At 52.9% G+C, this 22,319-nt stretch overlaps 1 protein-coding gene across 11 annotated transcripts in view; it reads left to right on the plus strand.

Moving 5' to 3' along the window:
• Nucleotides 1-22,319, plus strand: part of GDPD5 (glycerophosphodiester phosphodiesterase domain containing 5) — a 79,884-nt gene that overhangs the window by 53,560 nt on the left and 4,005 nt on the right. For 10 of the 11 annotated variants that reach the window (XM_084774003.1, XM_084774005.1, XM_084773999.1 and 7 more), the window contains 12 exons: nucleotides 1,778-1,881; nucleotides 5,065-5,158; nucleotides 5,764-5,823; nucleotides 13,219-13,317; nucleotides 13,599-13,692; nucleotides 14,008-14,153; nucleotides 16,656-16,738; nucleotides 18,401-18,551; nucleotides 19,272-19,490; nucleotides 20,015-20,172; nucleotides 20,443-20,590; nucleotides 21,870-21,952. In XM_084774003.1, the coding sequence (XP_084630129.1) occupies nucleotides 1,778-1,881; nucleotides 5,065-5,158; nucleotides 5,764-5,823; nucleotides 13,219-13,317; nucleotides 13,599-13,692; nucleotides 14,008-14,153; nucleotides 16,656-16,738; nucleotides 18,401-18,551; nucleotides 19,272-19,490; nucleotides 20,015-20,172; nucleotides 20,443-20,590; nucleotides 21,870-21,952 (1,439 nt within the window). Of the gene's footprint in view, nucleotides 1-1,777; nucleotides 1,882-2,442; nucleotides 2,562-5,064; nucleotides 5,159-5,763; nucleotides 5,824-13,218; nucleotides 13,318-13,598; nucleotides 13,693-14,007; nucleotides 14,154-16,655; nucleotides 16,739-18,400; nucleotides 18,552-19,271; nucleotides 19,491-20,014; nucleotides 20,173-20,442; nucleotides 20,591-21,869; nucleotides 21,953-22,319 lie in introns of those variants that run through there. The other variant, XM_084773997.1, reaches the window with a different exon arrangement.

The raw sequence follows: 22,319 nt of genomic DNA on the forward strand, positions 1-22,319 counted from the left end.
CTGGCATGAGGGTGTTGGTGTGTACCGAGTTGTGGCTCATCTGGGTTTGAGAACTTCTCCTGCATGGTGGCAAGGGGCCATTCCTATCAACCCTGTGCTGTGAATGCTATTATTGTATGCCGTTCACAGAGGAGAAACAAGCACAGAGAGGTTGAGTAACCTAACCAGGGATGCACAGCTTGCCAGTGGTGGATAGGGATTTGAGATTCCCAGGCAGTCTGGCTTCAAACACATTTAGTTACTGATGTGGGATGGCAGGATTCTGGGAAGCTAAAAAATGTTTTTTGTCCCCTTGGCCCACTCTTTCCTAGTCATTAATATTAACAGGTCCCATGTCATCTACAGGCACAGAGTGTGAGTTTGGAGAGAGGAGCATTGATGCTGTGGCCCACAATGATTTGAGGGAGTGCAGCTGAGACCTGCAAGGCTTCCCGGAGGGAGTGGCATGTAACCCAACTCCATAGGACATGGGAACTTGGGGTGACAAGTTGAGGGGACAAAGCTGGGGGCTAGGGGGCCATGCAGAGAAGGAAGGGTGTCCTTGCTTGGCTGAGCAGTGAGGGGCCAGGAGGAAGTTCACCAATTGGAACTTGGCATCCTTTTGCTAGGCTGGCCAGCCTGTGTTGGAGGAGATGGAACAGAAATGGGACTTTTGGGGACTCAGCACTCCAGGGGTGACAGATCACCTCTGTTGACCTCAGCAGCTTCTCAGGGCATGGCAAGGTGATCTGCCCCAGTCTGGGCTGCTGAGACCAACAGAGGGATGGAAGCTGGGAAAACCTGGGCTTGGCCAGCAGATGCATTTGCAGGCTTCAGAGCCAGGCTCCCAGGAGCTGCATGCTTGGGGCTGTGTTCATCTAGGCCAGCAGGAGTAAAAAAAGGCATGATCAGCTTGCCCAGCTCAGCCCTGAAGCCTTGGCTCCAACTGGGGAGAAAGAAGGTGGCTGCTACCCTTCTTCCAGTCAGGGAACTCACTGGTCCTAACCTTCTGCTAACTAGCTGTGCTACTAACTAGCCATGCTGCTCTGGCAAACTGGCCGGCTTCCCTGGGCTTCAGTATTTCTGTCAGTAGCATGGCGTAGAGGTGGTAAAGCAATGCCTGCTGTGTGGACACATGAGGATGAAGTGAGGGGGATGCAAGGGGACGGTGGGGGGGCGGCGGGGTCGCTCAGTTGATGATGCTGGCCTAGCATGCACAAAGCCCAAAACTGGATACCCAGCATCGCCTTAAAAACTGCTTGGCTGGTAGGAGAGCTGCCTCAGCGGTAAAGGGCACACACTGCCCTTGCAGCAGACCTGAGTTTGATTCCTAGCATCCATGTTGAGCATTTCATGGTGCCTGTGACTCCAGCTCCAGGGGGATCCAATGCCTCTGGCTTCCCCAGCTGTACGCACACAAGCTGAGCCTGGGGGTACATACCTGTAATCCCAGCACTGGGGAGGTGGAGACCAAGGGGACCAGAAGTTCGAGGCCATTTTCAGCTGCTTAAGGAGTCTAAGGCTGGCCTGGGCTGCAGGAGACTCTGTGAGAGGTTTTCTTTCTTTTGGGGGAGCAGCACCAGACAGGGGACTAACACCCACTGAGCAGACCTTCAGATGCAGCAGAAAAGTTGCAGCTCCCTGGCAGAGGCCTAGGCACTGGACAGGTTGTGTCTTCTTTGGGCCTCAGTTTCTCATCGGCTCCTGGCAGCTATGGCTGCAGGAAGGGAGGGCAGGGAGGTCCCCGGTCCTAGGACAGCTGCCCCATGTGACACCACTCTCTGCTCTGCTCCTGCAGTGGGAACGCCTGTGGTTCCTGCTCCTGGTCTGCACCTTCAGCCTCACGCTCACCTGGCTCTACTTCTGGTGGGAAGTTCACAACGACTACGATGAGTTTAACTGGTGAGTGGGGCACACCCCAGGGCTCGGGTTGAAGCCTCTGTCTTACCCAGCTCGGCCCTGTGAGTTCTACCACCCACCTCTCCTGTGGCCTTGAGCAAGGTCCACTCTGGGAGGCCCCAGTCTTGTCCATCTACAGGCCTCCAGTGAAGGTCCTGTCACAGGAGGACTGTGCCTCTGGGACGTCAGGAAGGCTTCCCGGAGGAGGAGACGTGGGAACTAGCCTGAGCTAGCTCTCAGGCCCCCTGAAGTTTACAAGGAGACACAGTAATCCTCTGTAGGCCCAGGCTGTAGAGGGTAGGAGGAGAAGACAGAAGGCAGGGCAGTATCAGTCTGAGGTGGATGGCCGCTGCTCCCCTTTGTAGGCAAGAGCTCTAAGGCCCAGAGAGACCAAGGCCTGAGGAGAAGAGGTGGTCCCTAGCCTCCAGCTCCCTGGCCCCTGAGGCTGGACTGGCATGGCAGGCAGATGTCACTGTCTAATCCAGCTCTGCTTCCTTTAGAGGCACTTCAGGTCCAAGGACAGAGTCTTCCCTCACCTCCTCCATTGTCAGCCTTTTGTTGACCGATAAAAAGCACAGGCCAGGAGAAAGCCCCCGTGTGCTTCTGAGAACTCATCCGCTGACAGAGTCAGGGCTTGGGGAACAAGCGTCTGGTGTGCTCTGGGTTTCTTTCTCCCCTGTGAGGTAGGCTAACTCCAACCTCATCAGGTCCTTACGAGGACAAGACAGGGGGGGGGCGCGTGGGGCCGGGGCACAGGGCTGCTTCCGGGAGGCCAAGTCTCCAGCTGAGGGAGCTCTGCCTCCCTCACAGCATGGAGCTCCTCAGATATGGCTTCTGGTGGGCTGTGGGTCAAGGGTTGTGCTCCGATCCCAGGACTATTAACAGGACGTGAGGTCTGCTGTCCACCTGCCTGCGTGCTGGTTACTTTCTTCCCCATTGCTGCGGCAAATACTGGTCACAAGCAACCTCAGAAAGGAAGGGCTTCCAGACTACAGCCTGACCTCACTGTCATGGCAACAGGAGCTCGAGGCAGCTGCTTAGGTTGTGTCAGGAAGGGCCGGGGGGTCACAGAGAAGAATGCTGGTGTTCGTCTTGTCTCCTCCTTTTTTAGTCAGTCCAGGACCCCAGCTCATGGGAGGCTGCCCCCCACATTCAGGGTGGGTCTCCCCAACCTCATTTAATCCAATCTAGAAACCCCTTCCCAGGTTCGCCTCCTTGGTGATTCTATGTTCTGTCAGCGTAAACTGTCACAGTGTGCGTAGCACCAGACTTGACTGCTGTCACTAATGAACACAGCAAAGGACACACTGATGCCTCCACCTGCCTTGTAGCCCGGCAAGATGAGCCAGGCCCACCCACACGCCCTGCTCTCTGTTAACTATCCCAGCTCAGTCACGTGTCTAAAGCATGGGCCGTACTATGGATGCATGGGAACGTTGCCCGCTGCCCTTCGGTGACAACTCTTGGACAGCCGCATGCACAATTTAATAGTCGAGCAAAGTGGGGTTCAAGGAGGGACACTCACCCAGAGCCAAGAACATGTGCCAAGGGCAGTCTGAGGAAATAAAGGCTCAGAGAGGGTTAAAGAGCCTTGAGAAGTCACTCAGCAAGTTGTTGATGGGTCGGTGATGGAGATTCCATTCGACCCTCAATAGCTCCCTGTCACTCAGCAGATGCTGAGTGTCAGCCCTGCCTGGGAGGCAGCCTCAGAGGCCTGCCACCTGCTTCTTGAGGCCCAGGGGTTGGCACTGGAGGGGAATAGGCAAGGAGAGCCACAAGGGGTCCGGAGTGTCCAACCTTTTGACACTGAGAACACTGTCGTCTACAGAGTTCACACTAGAGAATACACGGTGAGCTTGCACACAAACTCTCAACACTGTTTTATGGCAGTTCACGATTTGTCTTGAGCCCATGTGGCCCCCAGGCTACAGGTGGGACACACATGGTAGGTTATTGCGTGTTTGTCCTGAAGGTGTCTCTGCCTAATGTGGCCACACTTGAGAGGCCAGCGGGACCAGAAGATCTTTCAGGAATAGCTCCAGGGCCAATCCCTGGCTTTCTTTGGGCCTCAGTTTCCCAAGTTGTACAATAAGATGAGTGTACTTTGTGCTCTTCTGAGTAGCAGGCCTTCCCACAGGCTCAGAGCCAGGCCCTGCGAAGGGACAGGGACGCAGATGCCCCATGGAATCTTCCTGATGTCACCTCCCAGCTCCAGGCAGGTTACCGCTAAGTGTCCCGGCACTGGCTCAGCCTCTCAAATACGCTGAGTGAGTTACTTTTACCCTTTGAGCCTCTCTTTCTCCAAACACAAGGAGGTTGTGAGTGGGTCGCCATTGGGGGGAGTAGCTAGGCCGCATCCTCCAGGACCCGTGAGAGCTTTGTCCTCTCCGCTCCGTCATTCTGTTTACAGCTAGCCAAGCCAAGGAAATAGAAATGCAAAAAGATGTGTCCATTTTCTCTTTTTTGTGTTCGTTTATAAAGCGGAGCATGGCAAGCTATGAAGTTCCATTAGCGGGAAGCTGGCTATATATGGCCCATGAATGCAACAAGGCCACATGCTGCTTTTTTTTTTTTTTAAATCACATTTTCTCAGCATTTTTACTGGCTTCAGTTAGGAAGAGTTTGCTATGTCCTCGCCATTGTCTGAAGCCCTCTGAAGGGCATTCTTTTATCCCCATCCTACCCGTGAGTGGACTAGAAGGCTACATCCCATCAGGTCTAACAGGTCTAACACTCTCTATTTTCTCATTTTTGTCATTGAGCTTGAGATAAATGGCACAGTCAAGGGCATCTTGGAATCTGTAATGCCTGTCACCTTCACAAGGTCCTATGAGCCAGCAAGAGGCCGTGTGGGGATTAGATCCCAGAGTGTGTCCCTCAGAGCTGGGGTGGGGGGGTGGTGGAGGGGAGGCAGCACTGGGGTAGTTATCCCAGATCCACCGTTCACACATGTATAAAAGTACAGCCGCCATTGTGAGAGGCGCGTAATGGCCATCAGAGCAAACCGGCTTCTTGCTCTCTGAAGTAGGCATGAGTGACAATAAAAGAACCATTGGTTGCCGACATGGGGCGGGAAGGGTCTGCTTGGAGTTCCTCAGCTGCAGCTGCCTGAGAGCTAAGACTACCCTAGCTCCTTGGCTAGGCAGCGGCCCCATCGTCTGACCTCTGCCCCTCTCTCCCCACCAGGTACCTCTTCAACCGCATGGGCTACTGGAGCGACTGGTCCGTGCCCATCCTGGTGACTACAGCTGCCGCCTTCACATACATCGCAGGCCTCCTGGTATGGGTGGAGTGGCTCCCTTGGGCTCACGTGGGTCTGCTCCTAGGAGGGGGATGCTTGGCCTCTGCTGGGATATTGTTCTGCCCAGACCCCCTTGGATAGTGCCTGGGAGGTCTCATTTTACCAATCGCCTTTCCTACCCCACCCCCAGACCAGCAAGAGCCATTGTGGCTCTTGGCATATGCTATAGACACTTTCCAGAAACTGCTTGAGCTGCCTACCCCCAGTGTCCTCCACACTGAGAGACTTGGGTTGAGCACATTCTGCACTGGGGGCTTCTTGGGAACAGGGCTCAGGTCTGTTTCCAAATCCTAGGGCCTGGATTTCCCAAAGAGTTGATATGTTGCGTTGGGCAGTTTGCCTGTAGCCGAACCCAGGGACCTTTCGCAGGGGAATTCCCAGAGAAAGAGGCTGGAGGCCTGGAGTGATCTGGAAGGAGGCCAGGCCCGGACAGGGCTGGGCTGGGCATTCCTGGTGCCTGTGGGGAGGGTGTGCTGCCTGCCTAGGGTCAGACCAAGGGCAGGCATGTGGAGCAGGGTGTCTGGAAAGCTGGCAAGCTTTTCTGGTCACACGTGGCTTGACTGGCCCCCTGGGCCCCTCTTCAGGTCCTGGCACTATGTCACATCGCTGTGGGGCAGCAAATGAACCTGCACTGGATACACAAGGTAAAGCAAGGCTTCTCCACTGGGGGAGGGGAAAAGAGGCCCCGAAGTAGAGAATAGCCTGGGTGGTCCCTCCCCTGGGTCACCTCTGTAAGTGCTCTGCTGTTCCACTGAGCTCTTACCGAGCCAGGCACAGTCCTGCTCGGTTCGCATTCACTCCCTTAACCCTTACAGCCCTGCAGTGTAGGCGCTGCTACCTTCCCACTTGGCGGGCATGAAAATCAAAGAGGTTAATCGGCATGGCTGAGATTTCACAGGGTGAGTGGGAGGCCCAAGGCTCAGCCCTGCAGCCATTTCCTCACCAGCTCCGCCTTGCCTCCCACCTTCCCCACTATCCTCAGTGATTTCTGGTGATAGTATCTGGGATGACCTAGACAGTCCTGGTCTGGTCCTGATGGCTTGCTGCTGCTGCCATGGATGTGCACCTCATCTTCTGCTGTGGGACATGTCATTCCCACCCCTTAGCATGCCCATCTTTCCTTGGCTTTTAGCCTCTTTTCTGGCCCTCATTTGCTCACTTTCCCTTCGAGCCCCTTTCCTATTATTTGAACCCTCCCTATTTAGCCAGTGTCCCAAGGGAGGGGCTCCTCCCCGCCCCTGAAGCCTCCCCTCTCTCGACAGTGCATTTTAGAATAGCTATATTGTCGATTTCTATCAGGCTCCTGGTCCCAGCCCACTTTAATCTGGTGCTCCTTGAAGTTACTTAAACTGGTACTGATTGCTTCCCTGCTGTTCCCAGGGTTTACTGACCCAAAACCTCATCTGACTCCCATACACACACATGAGCACACTCACACACACTCACACACACATATGTACATAGTATGCACTCACACATGCATACACACACATAATGCACACACATACTCACACTCATATGTGTGCACACACATACACACTCACACACAGACACTCACACATGCATATGCACATAATAAACACAGACACATACACTCACACAACACATACACACATACATATCACACACACATACACACTCATACACAGATACTTACACACACAGACACCCACTCACAAACATGCACACACATATGCTCACACATATTCACACACAAAGATACTCACACACACACATACGCTCACACATATTCACACACAAAGATACTCACACACACATGTGCACACAACACACACAGACATGCACACGCACAAATATGCACACATACCCACACATACATACTCACATACTCACACACATATGTACACACACACATGCATACACACACACACACACACACACACACACCTATGCTGAGTGTAGGTTGTTGATGACTGCTCTGCTTGATCAAGGTGGTAGGACTGGGTCAGTCCTGGCCAAGATGGAGCCATCCCCTCCCAGGGTGTAGAGGCGTGTGTGTATGTGTGTGTTGGGGGGGTAGTCATCTCTTTCCCAGAGCACGGCTAGGAGTGGGCACACCATTTGAGAAGTGGCAGACATGCCTGGAAACAAACAGGACCCATGAACTTGACCTAGTTATCACGGGGACAGAAAGAGGGAGAGAGGGGACAGATGAACTTGAGTTAGGTGTGCAGGCGGAGGTGCCGGTGAGCAGTGAGGGGCATGCTGGGAGCCGGGCCTAGGTGACTAAAGTCTTGCAGGGATGAAGAGAACAGCGGCTCAGCCCCTGCTGAGGACTCTATGCTGAGGCCTGCGCTGGGATTTCCTTAGCCCCCTCTGGGTGGTCCTTTCTTCTCTTAGCTACATAGCTGACACTTGAAAGAGTGCATCAGCTGCCACCTAGGCATGGGGCGGTCATGCTGTGGTCACCTCCTGGGGCTATGCCTGGCTCTCAGCAGGTCAGGTCACACTTGCACCATCCTGAGGGAGAAGCCTGCAGGTCTACAGAGCCAGCCATCTCCGGATGGTCTGTGCAGGGAGTCCCTCAGAGAACCTGCTTCCTGCGGCAGACCCTTTCTCTTCTATGCACACCGTCCTGGGAGAGCTCAGGCTTGGCAGACAGTGGCATCCAAGCTGGATCTGTTTCCAGGCTGGGCTGGCTTCACAGGCTCTGGGTATCTGAGCAGAGCCTGGAAAGTCTACATAAGGAATCCTGGTTATTTTTGTCTGCCTGCTTTATCTTAATTCATTTTTTTTATGTGACCCAAAATTCAGACATGAAAAAATCATACTCAGTGAAAATTTCCCTACATGCAACCCCTTTTTTATTTTGTGTGTGTGTTTGTGCGTGTGTGTGTGTCTATGAACATACACTACAGCACATATGTGGAGATCAAAAGACATTTTTTGGGAGTCAGTTTTTCTCCACTCTGTGGTTTCTGGGGATCAATCAAACTCAGATCACCAGGCTTGGCAGCAAGCACCTTTTACCTGCTGAGCCATCTCACGGGGCCTCCCTTTTTCTATTTCTTACAACCCCCTGCCCCAAGACAGGGTTTCTCTGTGTAGCCCTGGCTGTCTTGGAACTCTCTTTGTAGACCAGGCTAGCCTCGAACTCACAGAGGGCGTAAGAGTCTCAAACTGGAATTGCAGACAGTTATGAGCTGCCCGGGGGCTGTTTCCAACTAAACCTTCGTCTCCTGCAAGTGCAGCAGTGCTCTTAGCTGTCTCTTCAGCACTCTCCCTTTCTTTATACACACATAGTGCACCTTACCTTTGCCCTCCTTTTTTAAAAAGGTGCTAGGAGCACCTTCCTGGACTCAGGAAGGCCATGCCCCCAGCACCTGACACTTGCTCTTTTCGTTCCCTAGCTGTCTACCCAGCTCCTGTTAACGTCTAGTCATTTCAGTCCCTTTCTGGGGCAGTGTAGCTGTGATGCGGAAGAACAGAACATTGTGTGGTTTCCTTTCTCTATTTTTCTTTGTTGATGTTTGGAGGCAGGGTCTCACTGTGCAGCCTCTTAGAACTCACTATATAGAGCAGGCTGACCTTGAACTCACAATGATCCATCTGCCTCCCGAATGCTGGCATCAAAAGGACACACCACCACTCTCAGATTTAAAAAAAAAAAAATTTTTTTTTTGAGACAGAGTTATTTTATAGAGCCCAGGCTCATCTCAAACTCCTCCTCCTCCTGCCTCAGCCCTGTGCACATCCATTACAGATACGTGCCGCCATGCTCAATAAGAAGGTATCCTTTCATAATCTTTTATTAAAATTAATTTATTTATTTTGTATACAGTGCTCTGTCTGCATGTGCACCTGCAGGCCAGAAGAGGGCACCAGATCTCATTACAGATGGTTGTGAGCCACCATGTGGTTCCTGGGAATTGAACTCAGGACCTTTAGGAGGAGCAGCCAGCACTCTTAACCTCTGAACCATCTCTCCAGCGCCCCCTTCCATAATCTTGATCTTGACAAATGCCCTCTTTGCCACATGGCATCAACCCATGCTCCCCAGGCAGTGTGTGGTTGTGCCAACAGGGTCCCCTCTCCCTCAGGTGTGAGCTGATTCCTTGACAAAGGTCTGTCTCAGAGGTCAGAGGTCAGAGGTCAGAGGTCAGAGGTCCCACCGTACTCCTACCTGTGATCCCCTTGCTCAGTGAGACTCGCTGTCTCCACAGACCCAAGCCACTAGAGTTTTATCTTTGCATCTTCTGTCCTTTTCCTGTGGGTCTGCTTATTAATCTGCAGGAGCTCTTTCTAGATTTGGGAAGTTAACTCTTTGGCTGATGAACCCCAGATAATTTTGTTTGTCCTTCATCTTTTGACTTTGTTTGCTGTGTTTGTGCCATACGATTTTGCTTTTGTTTTTGTTTTATTTCTCAAGACAGGGTTTCTCTATATTATCTTGGCTGTCCTGGACTTGCTTTGTAGACCAGGCTGGCCTTGAACTCACAGCGATCCGCCGGCCTCTGCCTCCCAAGTGGTGGGATTACAGGCGTGCGCCACCATGTCTGGCTACGATTTATTTTTTTTAATTCTAAAAAAGATACTTAGCCGGGCGTGGTGGCACACACCTTTAATCCCAGCACTTGGGAGGCAGAGGCAGGAGGATTGCTGTGAGTTCGAGGCCAGCCTGGTCTACAAAGCAAGTCCAGAATGGTCAAGATAGCACAGAGAAACCCTGTCTCAAACAAACAAACAAACAAACAAAAAAACCCAACCAAACAAACAAAAAAAACCCTTGAGGGCTGGAGAGATGGCTCAAAGATTAAGAGCACTGGCTGCTCTTCCAGAGGTCCTGAGTTCAATTCCCAGCAACCACATGGTGGCTCACAACCATCTATAATGAGATCTGGTGCCCTCTTCTGGCCTGCAGGCATACAAGCAGGCAGAACACTCTATAAATGATACATTAATTAATTATAAAAATACTTGAATCTGGCTGAGCATCGCGGCACATGCCTTGAATCCCAGTCCCCAGGAGGCAGAAGTAGGTGGATCTCTATGACTCGGAGGCCAGCCAGAGATACACAGAAACAAACAAACAAACACCCCATGAAACTTTCATCTCTTTTTACAGCCCTTGCAGTTTGGATTGACTTAGAAGGGCCCTCCCCACTCCAAGATGATAGGACATTTTTCTGTAATGTCACTTGGTAATTGAATAGCATTGCTTTTTTTTTTTTTTTTTTTGACATTTAAATGTTTGTTAATCTTTTGGGAGTTATTTTGGGGCTTAGTGTGATCTTCCCAAGCTCGCTGGAGATGCTCCCCGTGTCCCCAGCTGTCTCCTCCGAGCAGCTCCCCTCCCCTGCCCACATCGGAGATGCCGATATACCCCTTTAAGGCATTCAGATCTCTTTCTGAGCTCGGCTTTCATTTATTCCTCTGGTCTTATGCCAGGGTCATATTGCTTTGAAGCTGACAGTTTTATGGGACATTTTAATCCTGGTCTGTGTTTAGAGTCCCTGGGTCCCCTGAGTCCTGAGGAGGGGAGGTCAGAAAGGCTTAGGGATGGGCAGGGAGGTAAGTACTGTGGCCTGGAGCCCTGTCCTGTGAGGGATCCCCAGGAGAAGTCTAGGGGTCTGGGTAGTGCAGGAAATCGAGACATTGCAGGGAGCTTCTTTGTGGCAAAAAGAAGGCCCCTCCGTGAGACTACCTTTGTGCCCAGCCACTGCCGAGCCATCTCAGATGCCTCTTCTGAGGGACACTGTCATAGCTTCCACCCCCTAGCTGTGGTGGTACCCTCTGAGTACACTGGTTTGTCCCTGTTCTGTGGTTCCAATTCTCCTACCCCAGGGGGCAGCAGTTGTGGTCCAAGGCTTGTACCCAGGAGGGCTCTATCAACCACCCAGGCTGAGGAAGCCCAGAGAGAAGCCAGATTCTGCCTGGCCGCGGGAGGTGTGGTTGAGCCCCAGGGACACTTCGGCAGCACTGACTGGGAATTCGGGCTGTTCTCCAGCAGCGGGTTCTTTCTGTGACTCGCTTTCAGAAAGAGAAAGAACGTGATGGTCCTTTCTGGCACCAGCTCTGTCCTTCCAGCTGCACTCTAGCAAGGTGCATTTGTTGGGGAAGTGGTGGCGCAGGCCTTTAATTCCAGCACTTGAGAGGCAGAGGCACAAAGATCTCTGAGGTCAAGGCCAGCCTGGTCTATATAGTGAGTTCCAGGACTGCCAAGGCTACACAGAGAAACTCTGTCTCAAAAAGCAAAACAAAACAAAGGAAGGATGGAAGGATGGGAGGATGGAAGGGAGGGAGGGAGGGAGAAAAGCAAGGCACATTTGAGAACGTCCTGTATGCCAGACACCACGTTTGTCATAGCGTTAAGCAGCATTTGTTGGGTACTTACTGTCTGTGACCGGCAACTTTCCCCAGTGTCTCATTTGTTCCTCTCTGTCAGCCCTTTCAGTTACAATGGCGCTCGCCATACAATGGCGAGATGATGCTCGCATCTAATGCTCATCTCCTCTGAGTAGCAGCCACTGAGCAAAGCACGCTGCTTGCTTGTTCCCATTCACGTCTCAGACCTCTCCATGGGGGGTTTCATCATCACCCCTATGTCCCAGCTCAGAGAAGGACCCTAAAGGTCCCTCTCCCCCATGCAACAGAGCCAGGATTTGACCCAGGAGTGTGGCTCAGGTGTTGGAACCCCAGAACTAAGTACCAGGCACCCGCCAAGAAGCCAGCCAACCCACAAGGCTAGATTCCAGCTCTTCTTGGGTCTCAGCACCCAGGCAAGATTCAGATGAATAAATGAATGAGTGAGTGAATGAATGAATGAGTGGACTCCTCCATCGCCATCACGAGTCATAGCCGGGAAGGACAGAAATATCCCGGGCCTCCAAATGGAGCTTTGCGAGGGTTAGGTTTGCGGAGGGTCACGATGGAGCAAGCCTGTGCTATTCCTGTGGCTGAAGGACACCATAGGGAAGAGTCCTCCCGTGAACTTTTCAATGATGCCATGGAGCGTGATGGGTACCACAGCAGCAACTATAAAACTGTAATGAAATTTTAATTGTATTAGGATTATAGGGAATCGGTTTTATTGCGAGGACTTCCGCCAGCCGCCTCCTATTGTAATAAGATGTCTTCAGGCTCTTCAGAGGTGCCCGCAGTCTCATGTTGCCACAGACAGGGGCCTTGGCGGGTGAGGGAGGGGCCAGGACCATGACGAATCCTAGGGCTCCAGAGAGGGCTGAAGCAGGGAACCCCAGCTTAGTCTCCCTTACTTTGGAGTTTCAGGTGCCAATCACCACAGACTTCGGTCCCTGAAGGTAACTTAATGCCCATTACAGCTGTGCCCCACACTTCCTGTGGAACATATGAGAAGCCAGGCTGGGGAGAGGTAGCTCTTAGCATCTAGGGGGTGTCAACAGGAGGATCAGAAGGACAAGGCCACATAAGACCCACGTCAAGAAAAGTAAAAGCCAGCCAGATGTAGGAGGCCCAGGCAGCCAGTTTAGCAGACACCACCAGAGAGCCCTGCCTCAGGGTCTGCTCTTAGCGGAAGCCCAGCCCCCTCCCACTGCACAGTTCACAGGCTTCTCCCTGGTAGAGGCCTGGTGTCAGGGAGGCCCCTGGTTCTCCAATCTTCTCTCCATCTTCCCTTCTCTTTCTCCATGTCTCTTTGTCTGGGATCTGCCTGCCTCTGTCTCTGGCTGTCCCCTCACTGTTCCAGCTGCCTTCAGCCCACCCAGGCTCTCTCCTTCCCTCCCCTTCCCTGCTCAGTGCCCTTCTTCTCCTCCTCCTCCTTCTTCTCCTCCTCCTCTTCTGTTTGTTTGGTTTGGATTTTCGAAAGAGGCTTTCTCTGTGTACCCCTGGCTATCCTGGAGCTCGCTCTGTAGACCAGGCTGCCCTCAAACTCACCAAGATCTGCCTGCCTCTGCCTCCCAAGCACTGGGATTAAAGATGTGCGCCGCCACCACCGCCCAGCCTGTGTGCACTTCTGTTTTCTTTCTCTTCCTCCTCTCCCAAACAAAGGCTCCCCTCATCCCTGCCCTGACCCTCTCTATGTCTGGTACTTGCCTTTCCAGATGGGGCTAGTGGTCATCCTGGCCTCCACAGTAGTGGCCATGTCAGCAGTGGCCCAGCTCTGGGAAGATGAATGGGAGGTGTTGCTGATCTCCCTGCAGGTGAGTGAGGTGGGCTGGGGACAGGGACAGTGATTCCCCAGGACCCTTGCAGCAGGCAGTGCCTCTATCACTCCTATTTCTCCACACCAAGGCACAAAGAGGAGGCGGGTGGGATGGGGTGGGGCTCCTTGTAGCAGGGACTCCCAGTGCCCTCAGCTGGTAAATGGAGACAGGATTGCCAACCTTGTAGGCAGAGACAGTGGTCAGCAACATGCAGGCGACCCGAGGGTCTGGGACCTGCCTTTGAGTCCCTGGTCCCTCCTGCCTCTCTTCATACACAGGGCACAGCACCGTTCCTGCACATAGGGGCCCTGGTGGCCATCACCGCACTCTCCTGGATCGTAGCAGGACAGTTTGCCCGTGCAGAGCGGTCCTGTGAGTACCCCCACCCCCTGAGGAGGGCCTACCCGTTCTGACCAAGGCCATCCTAGACTGTCCCCACCGAGACTCTATCTGACTGGCCTGGGCATGAGGTGGGGCCCTTGTTGCTTTGGGCTCCTGCTCCAAGCCCCTATGTCTGTGTGTACGTGTGTGTCTAAGTTGTAGGTGGGGTTCACCTCCTGTCAGAGCAAAGGTCGCTCCTCAGAACACCAAGCTCTGCTGACTCCAATCTGGCCACCTAGGCCTGGTTGGGCCTGGTGAGAGCTGCACAAATGACTCACTGGACGTCCCCACTGCCTGTGTCTGCAGCCTCTCAGATCACCGTTCTTTGTACCTTCTTCGCTGTGGTCTTCGCCCTCTACCTGGTCCCTCTCACCATCTCCTCTCCCTGCATCATGGAGAAAAAGGACCTGGGCCCCAAACCTGCCCTCATCGGCCACCGAGGGGCCCCCATGGTGAGTGCCCCCAGAGGGTGGAACGGGCCCACAGCCATCCCAGGGGAGGACCGACCCTGTGGGAAATGACTGCAATGTCTCTGCTAGCAGATGTAGCTCCATCACAGAAGACTTCCGGTTTGGGTTTGAGCCGCTTGTTTGAGACAAGCTGCATTTAAGCTACTACCAACCTTTCTGCCCCTGCCTCCTTGGGTGCTGGGATCGCAGGCATGTGCTACCGGACCCCAGAATAGAAGGACTTCAAAACAAACAGCAGGCTGGAGATATGGCTCTGCAGGGAAAGGCAGTTGTCAGGAAAGCCTGGCAGACTGAGTTCAAGTCCTGGAACCCACATAAAGATGAAGAGGAGTTCTACCCGGGCACTGAAACATGCCTGTGCGTACACACGCATACACGCATGACCATAACGATAGTAATTTACAACACCAAATTAACAATTTTTTAAGTATTTATTTTCACTTGTATGTGTACGGTTGCTTTGCCTGGCATCGTGGGGGCCAGAAAAAGGGGTTGTCAGACCCCCTGGAACTGGATGAGATCACACATGGTTGTGAGCTGCCATGTGGGTGACGGTCAAACCCAGGTCTTCTGGAAGAGCAGCCGTCTCTCCAGCCCCCAAATGAACAATTATTTAATGTGACCTAATATCACACTTTTGTTTTCCTTCGTCTCCAAAAAATCTCTTGGTAGTGCGGACTTTTAAAATCACGACGACGATTTTAAAATGACATCATGCATCCATCTGCTTGACACATGTCTCACCAGTGCCTTTTAGTCTGCGGCAACCTCCCCCCTTCTCCTCTGTGCTGTTTATCTGTTAATGAAGCTGTCTCTAGACAGCCTCCCAAGCTGTGCCTTTGGCTGCTTGCATCCTTGTGGTGGCTTGCTCATTTTATCTGTTGTTTTGCTTTTGAGACAGGGTCTCAGTGCACAGTCCCCAATAGCCTGGAACTCTCAAACGGGCTGTCTCACCCTCCTGAGTGGTGAGTTATAGGTGTGCGCCACCATGCCTGACCGTGGTGTCCATTTTTTGTTTGTTTGTTTTTTGTTTTTTTTAAACCTGACAAAGGGTAATGGTGCATAGTGTGGGCCAGGCTGCTGGTCTCACATGTGTATACGATGCATTATCCTCACATCAAAGTGACTCGCCTGTCACCTCACTCATTGTTTCATTGTGTTAGCAACATTCAGAAGCCTATTTCAAAACACACAGGAAGTTATCACTTACCACAGCCACCACATTGTTGGAGAATGCCAGAACCCATGCCCATCATGTCTGCCTGGTAACCGGCCTCCACTTCCCATTCCTAGCCTCTGTTAATCACTGTTCTGCTCTTTACTTCTGTGACATCAACTTTAAAAAAAAAAACAACACACAATTTTTTTTTATGTGGTGTGCACAGCTTATGCCTCAGAACGAATATGGAAATTCAGGGGACACTTGCAGGGGTCGGTTCCCTTCTACCATGTGGTCAGGCCTGGGAATTAAACTCAGGTTGTCAGGTTTGGCAGCAAGAACCTTTTTTTACCTACTAAGCCATCTTGAAGACTTTTTAGTTCTGGGTTTGGGGCGGGGGATCCAGTGTCCCCTCCATGTCACTGTGAATGACTGACCATGTTAAGGGTCACCAAGTTCACGAGGGCTTTTGAGTTGTCTGGTCTAAATCCAGTCTCTGGTTTGATGCTGACCTCTAGTGGCAGAAAGAGGTATGACAATTTACTCTCTGCACAGCAGCAAAGGAGACTCCGAAGTCCACTGCCCAGCTAAACACCCTCAGAGAACAGTGAGCACACATTCCCCAGTGGGCTGAAGGGGAGGTGGGTCCTTAGGGGGAAGAATTCACCCAGGATTGCAAGGCAGGGTCATGCAGTGAGATGGCTGGAACTGACCTTCTGGGGGATCTGCTATAGGATTGCAATGTACTGAGCGTCAAGCGTGGATCTTAGTTTATATGCCAGTGTAGGTAGAGAGAGAACATTATTGTGCCTTCAGAGAGGAGGAGGAAACGCATCACACCTCAGAAACCCCCTCCTTCCCTTGCCCCTCTGGAATCTCCACCAGGGCCGGGCTCTGCAATTAACCAGAAAATCCAGGCACGCAGTCTCTACCAAGGCTGCCCAGGGCCACAGGCCTGTGGAAAAGGCCATTTGCCTCCGGAGTCTTGCTCAGTGCCTGTAACACAGCAAGGGCGATATGGTCAGAGCTACTATTTGCTAAGTCCTAGCTACGTCAGGCATCATATGGATCCCAACTTAGCACACTGCCTGCCTCTTTCCCCCAAACCCCTGTGAGGTACACATGTCATAACAAATGAAAAAAACAAAACAAAACCAAAACCCTGAATCCCAAAGCAGCTGTGTGTGTGCTCAGGCTTCCACAGAGGAGCCAGAATGAGAGGCAGACCTTCCAGCAAGGGAGACTTTTCACTGGCTGGGGGGGTGGGGGGTGGGGGGGTCATCAGCTGGACCCTAGTTCTGCCCTCACTGCTCCTTCCTCTGCAGCTGGCACCAGAACACACGCTGATGTCCTTCCGGAAGGCCCTGGAGCAGAAGCTGTATGGACTCCAAGCTGACGTCACCATCAGGTTGGCATGGTGGACAAGGGTGCTGGCCACTCGCCATCCCCCCCCCCCACGTCTGGGTCTCTTCATAAAACCTCCTACCCTGCCTTGGCAATGGGATGGGGGAGGGGTGGGTGGGTGCTGAGTTGGGGATGGAGGCTTGGATCGTCCACAATGGGTAAGACACCCTTTTTAGTCGAGTGACGTTTGTGCCAGAGTCCAGAACAGAAAGAACAGACTCTTGTTCGGGCAGGTTTTAGGTGTGGGGACCTAGAGCAATGCCATAGGCACGTTGGAAGAAATATTGCATCTGTGTGTTTCCCCTGGGTAGAGTGCAAACACTTGGCTAAGTGAAACAAGCAAGATACAGAGCAATACAATGACCACTAGATATAAGACCACACAGAAGGGAGGGAGGGAAGAATGGGAGGATACAAGGGATGGGATAACCATTGAGATGTAACAAGAATAAATTAATAAAGGAGAAGAAAAAAAATAAAAGAATTGATTAAAAAAAAAAAAAAAGGACCACACATAAGCTGGGCCGTGGTGGTGAATGCCTTTAATCTCAGCACTTGGGAAAAAGGCAGGTGGATCTCTGTGAGTCCATGACCCGTCTGGTCTACAAATCGAGTTCTAGAGAAGCCAAGGCTACACAGATAAACCCCTCTAAAACCAAACCAAACAAAACAAAAAGACCATAAGAAGTGGCATGCACAAATAAACAAACAAACAAACAAACAAACAAATAAATAAAAATTGGGGGCTTGAAAGATAGCTCAGAGGTTAAGAGCACTATCCATTCTTCCAGAGGTCCTGAGTTCAACCACATGGTGGCTCACAACCACCTATAATAAGATCTGGTGCCCTCTTCTGGCCTGGGGGTGTACATACTGTATACATAACAAATAAACCAGTCTTTAAAAAAAACAAAAAAAGGAAGTGGCATGCACATTTCTATCTATAGATACAGCATAGGTGTTAGTATAAATGACAGGAAACCCATACCAACCTATCGGAAGTTACCCCTGAGGAGAGAAGGCGGGGCCACCAAATACTATTCCACAGGGTGGACAATAAACAGCTACACCATGTATGTGGGGTGAGCACCCCTAGTGTAGACAGCCCTCTGCGGCAGGAGCTGATAAAATGCCTTGAGGAGCAGCAAGCGTGGGAGCCCTTTATTGCTTTACACCCAGGAACTCTGTGAACTGCTGCCAGCCCTCGTGGGCTGATAAGGTTGAGGGAAGTATGTGGACTTTGTCAAAGGGACCTGTGCTGGCACTGTTATCATATCAGTGTGGCATTTCAGGGACTTGGTTTGAGGCCAGGTTCTACCACTTAGTGGCTGTGGACCTTGAGCTAAGTGCTTCCTGATTGGCCTCAGTTTCCCCCATTATCAAGCGAGTCAGTATTTACCACTAACGATGTTAAGTACACAGACCCATTTTCCCCAGCCTTCCCCCTCCTCAGCTGTCATCCACACTTGACCTGTAGACACTTGACCCCATAGAGACTTGTCCCTTGAACCTTCTGAGGTTCCCACTCTCCCTGTGGGGCTGGGGGAGTGTGTGGCTGAGATGAGAATAGAACAGCTGTGCCCTCTGAGGGCGGGGAGGAGGGAGGGTGGTGACTGTGGGCAGGGGATGGCCCTGAGTGGGTGGTGACAATGGCTCTCTCCTGCAGCCTGGACGGCGTGCCCTTTCTCATGCATGACACTACCCTGAGGCGGACCACCAACGTGGAGCAGGTGTTTCCGGAGCTTGCCCGAAGGCCTGCTGCCATGGTCAACTGGACTGTCCTGCAGAGACTCAACGCCGGCCAGTGGTTCCTCAAGGTTTGCCTGCACCTGGGCCTGCCCTTGGCATGGGAGACATGGAAGGCTCCTAAAGAAGGAGGCAGGTGGCCTTCAGCCCAGGTGATACTAGCCAGGCTAGCCCTCTTTGTCCTGCTGCATCCAGACCGCCTAGTGGTCACTGCTTGTTTGGGGTCTCTGGTCCTTCCCTCTCAAGGATGCAGATCCTTTGTAGGCTGGTGGAAGCTCTAGCTATAGGGCTGGGGATGTGTGTCAGGTGGTAGAGGGCTCGCCTGGCATGTACCAAGCCCTGCGGTTATTCCCTAGCACCAGCACTGGAGATGGAGGCATCTAGAGGGTCAGGAGTTCAAGGTCATCCTTGGCTATATAATGGCCTCATGGCCACACTGGACAGGCTCCAAGCACGAGGGTTCTCTTAGAAAGCAGATGGGAGCCGGGTGTGGTGGCACACTCGGGAGGCAGAGGCAGGTGGATCGCTGTGAGTTCGAGGCCATCCTGGACTACAAAGCGAGTCCAGAACAACCAAGGCTGCACAAAGAAACCCTGTCTCGAAAAAAAAAGGTGGGGGGGAAGCAGATGGAGGCCATAGAGGTGAAGGGTGACCATTCCGGAGATGCCTACTGGGCCACAGCGATGCCAGCAGCCACTGGCAGCCCTGGGGCTCCATGCTCCATTGCCAGAAAGGCGTTTTGAAAATTCCAAAGGGCTGGTGACAGCTGTGTATGTCCTTGTCTCTGCCAGACTGACCCCTTCTGGACGGCCAGCTCCCTGTCACCCTCCGACTACAGGGAAGTCCAGAACCAGTCCATCTGCAGCCTGACGGAGCTCCTGGAGCTAGCCAAGGGCAATGCCACACTGCTGCTTAACCTTCGAGACCCACCCCGCGACCACCCATACCGTGGCAGCTTCCTCAATGTCACGCTGGAGGCCTTGCTGCGTTCCGGCTTCCCACAACACCAGGTGAAACCCAGTGGGTGACCCTGGCTTAACCCCGCCCCCTCCCCCCCCCCCCCCCCCCCCCCCGTGCCACAATACACCTACTTACCTGTCCTCTAACCAGACTTCAGCTTCCGTGTTAGAAAAGCAGGGCTGTGTACACCTTATTTTCCTGACTGGTCCATGCTGGGGTCAGGAAAGACTTCGACACGTCCTTTCAATCCCTCAGAGGAGAACGGTGGCCCATGTTTTCTGGTTACCTCACTGGAACATGGCCCAAATCACTGTGGTGTGACCCTTTGGGAACCTGATGCCACTCTGTGACACGAGGTTCTAGAGATGCTGTTGACTGTGGTCAGAGGAGGGGAGGGTGGGGCTGTCCATCTTGTCTTGTGCAGGGAAGCTGCCTGAGTTGTTCCCTGTTGGCTCCACTGCTATGGACAGGCCCCTCTTGGATGCTTGAAGGGACTTAGGAGGTCTAGGACTCTCTCCTCGAATCTGGAGATAAGAGGCCTGACCGGCCTATCCACCCTGTCTCCTGCTGCCAGGTCATGTGGCTGCCCAACAGGCAGAGGCCTTTAGTACGGAAGATGGCTCCCGGCTTCCAGCAAACGTCTGGGTCTAAAGAAGCCATTGCCAGTCTACGGAGAGGCCACATCCAGAGGCTGAACCTTCGCTACACTCAGGTGTCCCACCAGGAGCTCAGGTGCCTGCCCTGGGCCACCCAAGGTGTTCCTGAGGAAGGAGGGACTGTGTATCCCCCAGTTCAACCCTCCACCTAACACACAGGGAGCCTGGGCACACAGGGTTCGGAAGTGAGATGGGAAACACTGGGCCGAGCTGGGCTTGCCTGTGGGCACAGACACCTTCCTCTTTTGGGGTGGCTGTGAGGGTGACAGGCTTTCAGAGGTTGCTCCTCCAGCCCCACACTGCAAAGCTGCTGGAGACAGCTGATCAACCTCTGTCCCCTGCCCAGGGACTACGCATCCTGGAACCTAAGTGTAAACCTCTACACTGTCAATGCACCGTGGCTCTTCTCCCTGCTGTGGTGTGCCGGGGTTCCATCCGTCACTTCCGACAACTCCCATACTCTTTCCCGGGTGCCTTCTCCACTCTGGATCATGGTGAGTTGGAGATTGTGGGGCCTGGGGACATGTAGGGGACAGTGAGGGGGGGGGCATCAATGACCTGAAAGGTCTCTCCTTGGGGAGGACCTGAGAATTGTTGCAGCTTCTGAGGTCTGCTTTGAAGTGCTAGGGACCCTAGGCCTGACCCACAGGAGAGATCACATTGTCTGCTGACACTCAAGAAGCTAACAGTTGCCTGAGCTGTAGGCCACTCCTTAGATTTGGTTTGAAAGGAAAGTTGTTGCAGAAAGAGGCTGGGGACAGAGCAGGTCTACTGAGAGGGCTGTAAGGAGTGTGTGGGTCAGTCATAGTGCATCTGAGACCAGCCGAGCTCCTGTTCCTGCCCCTGAGGTAACCCCGAGCACGAGGCAGAGGCTCCCTGGCGAGGCCTGAGGTCACAAAGATGGGTAGAGGGCTCCATAGCTAAGAGGGCAGCAGCATTGGCAAGTCAGAGCTGCTACCAGTGGGTCCATGGCAGAGAGGAATGGGCGAGGCCAGAGAAGGCCTCAGTCACGGAGAAGGGGCCTTGGAGGTCTGGGCCATGAGCTTCATGACTGCCCCCGCCCCCCAGCCTAGCCAGAAAGACCTGGCCTTTTCAGCTCCCATCCACCCACGGTCCTTAAATACCTCCAACCCTCCCATAAGTGGACATGAAATAACTAACAGGCAGACAGGGATAGTGAGCATATTGGAGTGTTCAGACCCCACCCTAAAGAGTTGATGGATAGCAAAGAGTACCCCCCATTTGTCTGAGATTCAGGGTGCTGAAGCTACATACATGGAACTTTGTCTTCCCTGGGCCTTGTAAGCAATGTACTGCTGCTCCACATGGGTGTCCCATATCTTTTTGTAGGGTTGTATGTCTGTCTGCCAGAAATATGCAATAAAGGAACCATCTTTCATCTTCTGGCTCTTGCTTTGAGCTCCTGTAAGCTTGCAGACACTAAAGACTCAATATACCACCTCTACCCTGAATACACACACACACACACACAGAGAGAGAGAGAGAGAGAGAGAGAGAGAGAGAGAGAGAGAGAGAGAGAGAGAGAGAGAGAGAGAGAGAGACAGACAGACAGACAGACAGACAGACAGACAGACAGACAAAGACAGACAGACAGAGACTCAGTCAACCATGCCCAGAGTCTGCTCTTACAAAATAATAGTGAGAAGCCTCAAGTTCCTCCTCTGCCTTTCCTCATAAGGGGTCCCACAATCTGTGGCCCCTTGGTCTCCATGAGCCCTAAGCCGAAGCTGGTCTTGGGTCTTCTCTCCACAGCCCCCAGACGAGTACTGCCTCATGTGGGTCACCGCCGACCTGATCTCCTTCAGCCTCATCATCGGCATCTTTGTCCTCCAGAAGTGAGTAGACCCCAAGACCTCCATAACCTGCCTACCCCACCAGGCCCAGCCCCACCCTCAGCAGAAGCTGGAAGCCTCTACTATGAGCACCAAGTTCGGGGCCGCAGGGCCAAACCTTGCCCTGACCTGCTTATGGGGCATCTGGTGGATGTGGCCGGTCTGCCCACTGGGAGCCAGGGCCTGGGTTCACTCCTAGCAGCTGAAACCCCCTGCGTCCCTTAAGACAACTGGCGCGTGGTGGTTGCAGTGGGTGGAATGGGTGGTCGGGGAGGGAAAGATGCTGGGCCAGCCTGGGGCCCCAGGCAACCAGGAACCGAGGGGCTGGGGTTAGCTCTTGACTGACTTTCTCTCTCTGTCCCATCCTGCT

Source organism: Acomys minous (genome assembly GCF_964271855.1).
Source record: "Acomys minous genome assembly, chromosome: 2".
NCBI lineage: Eukaryota > Metazoa > Chordata > Mammalia > Rodentia > Muridae > Acomys > Acomys minous.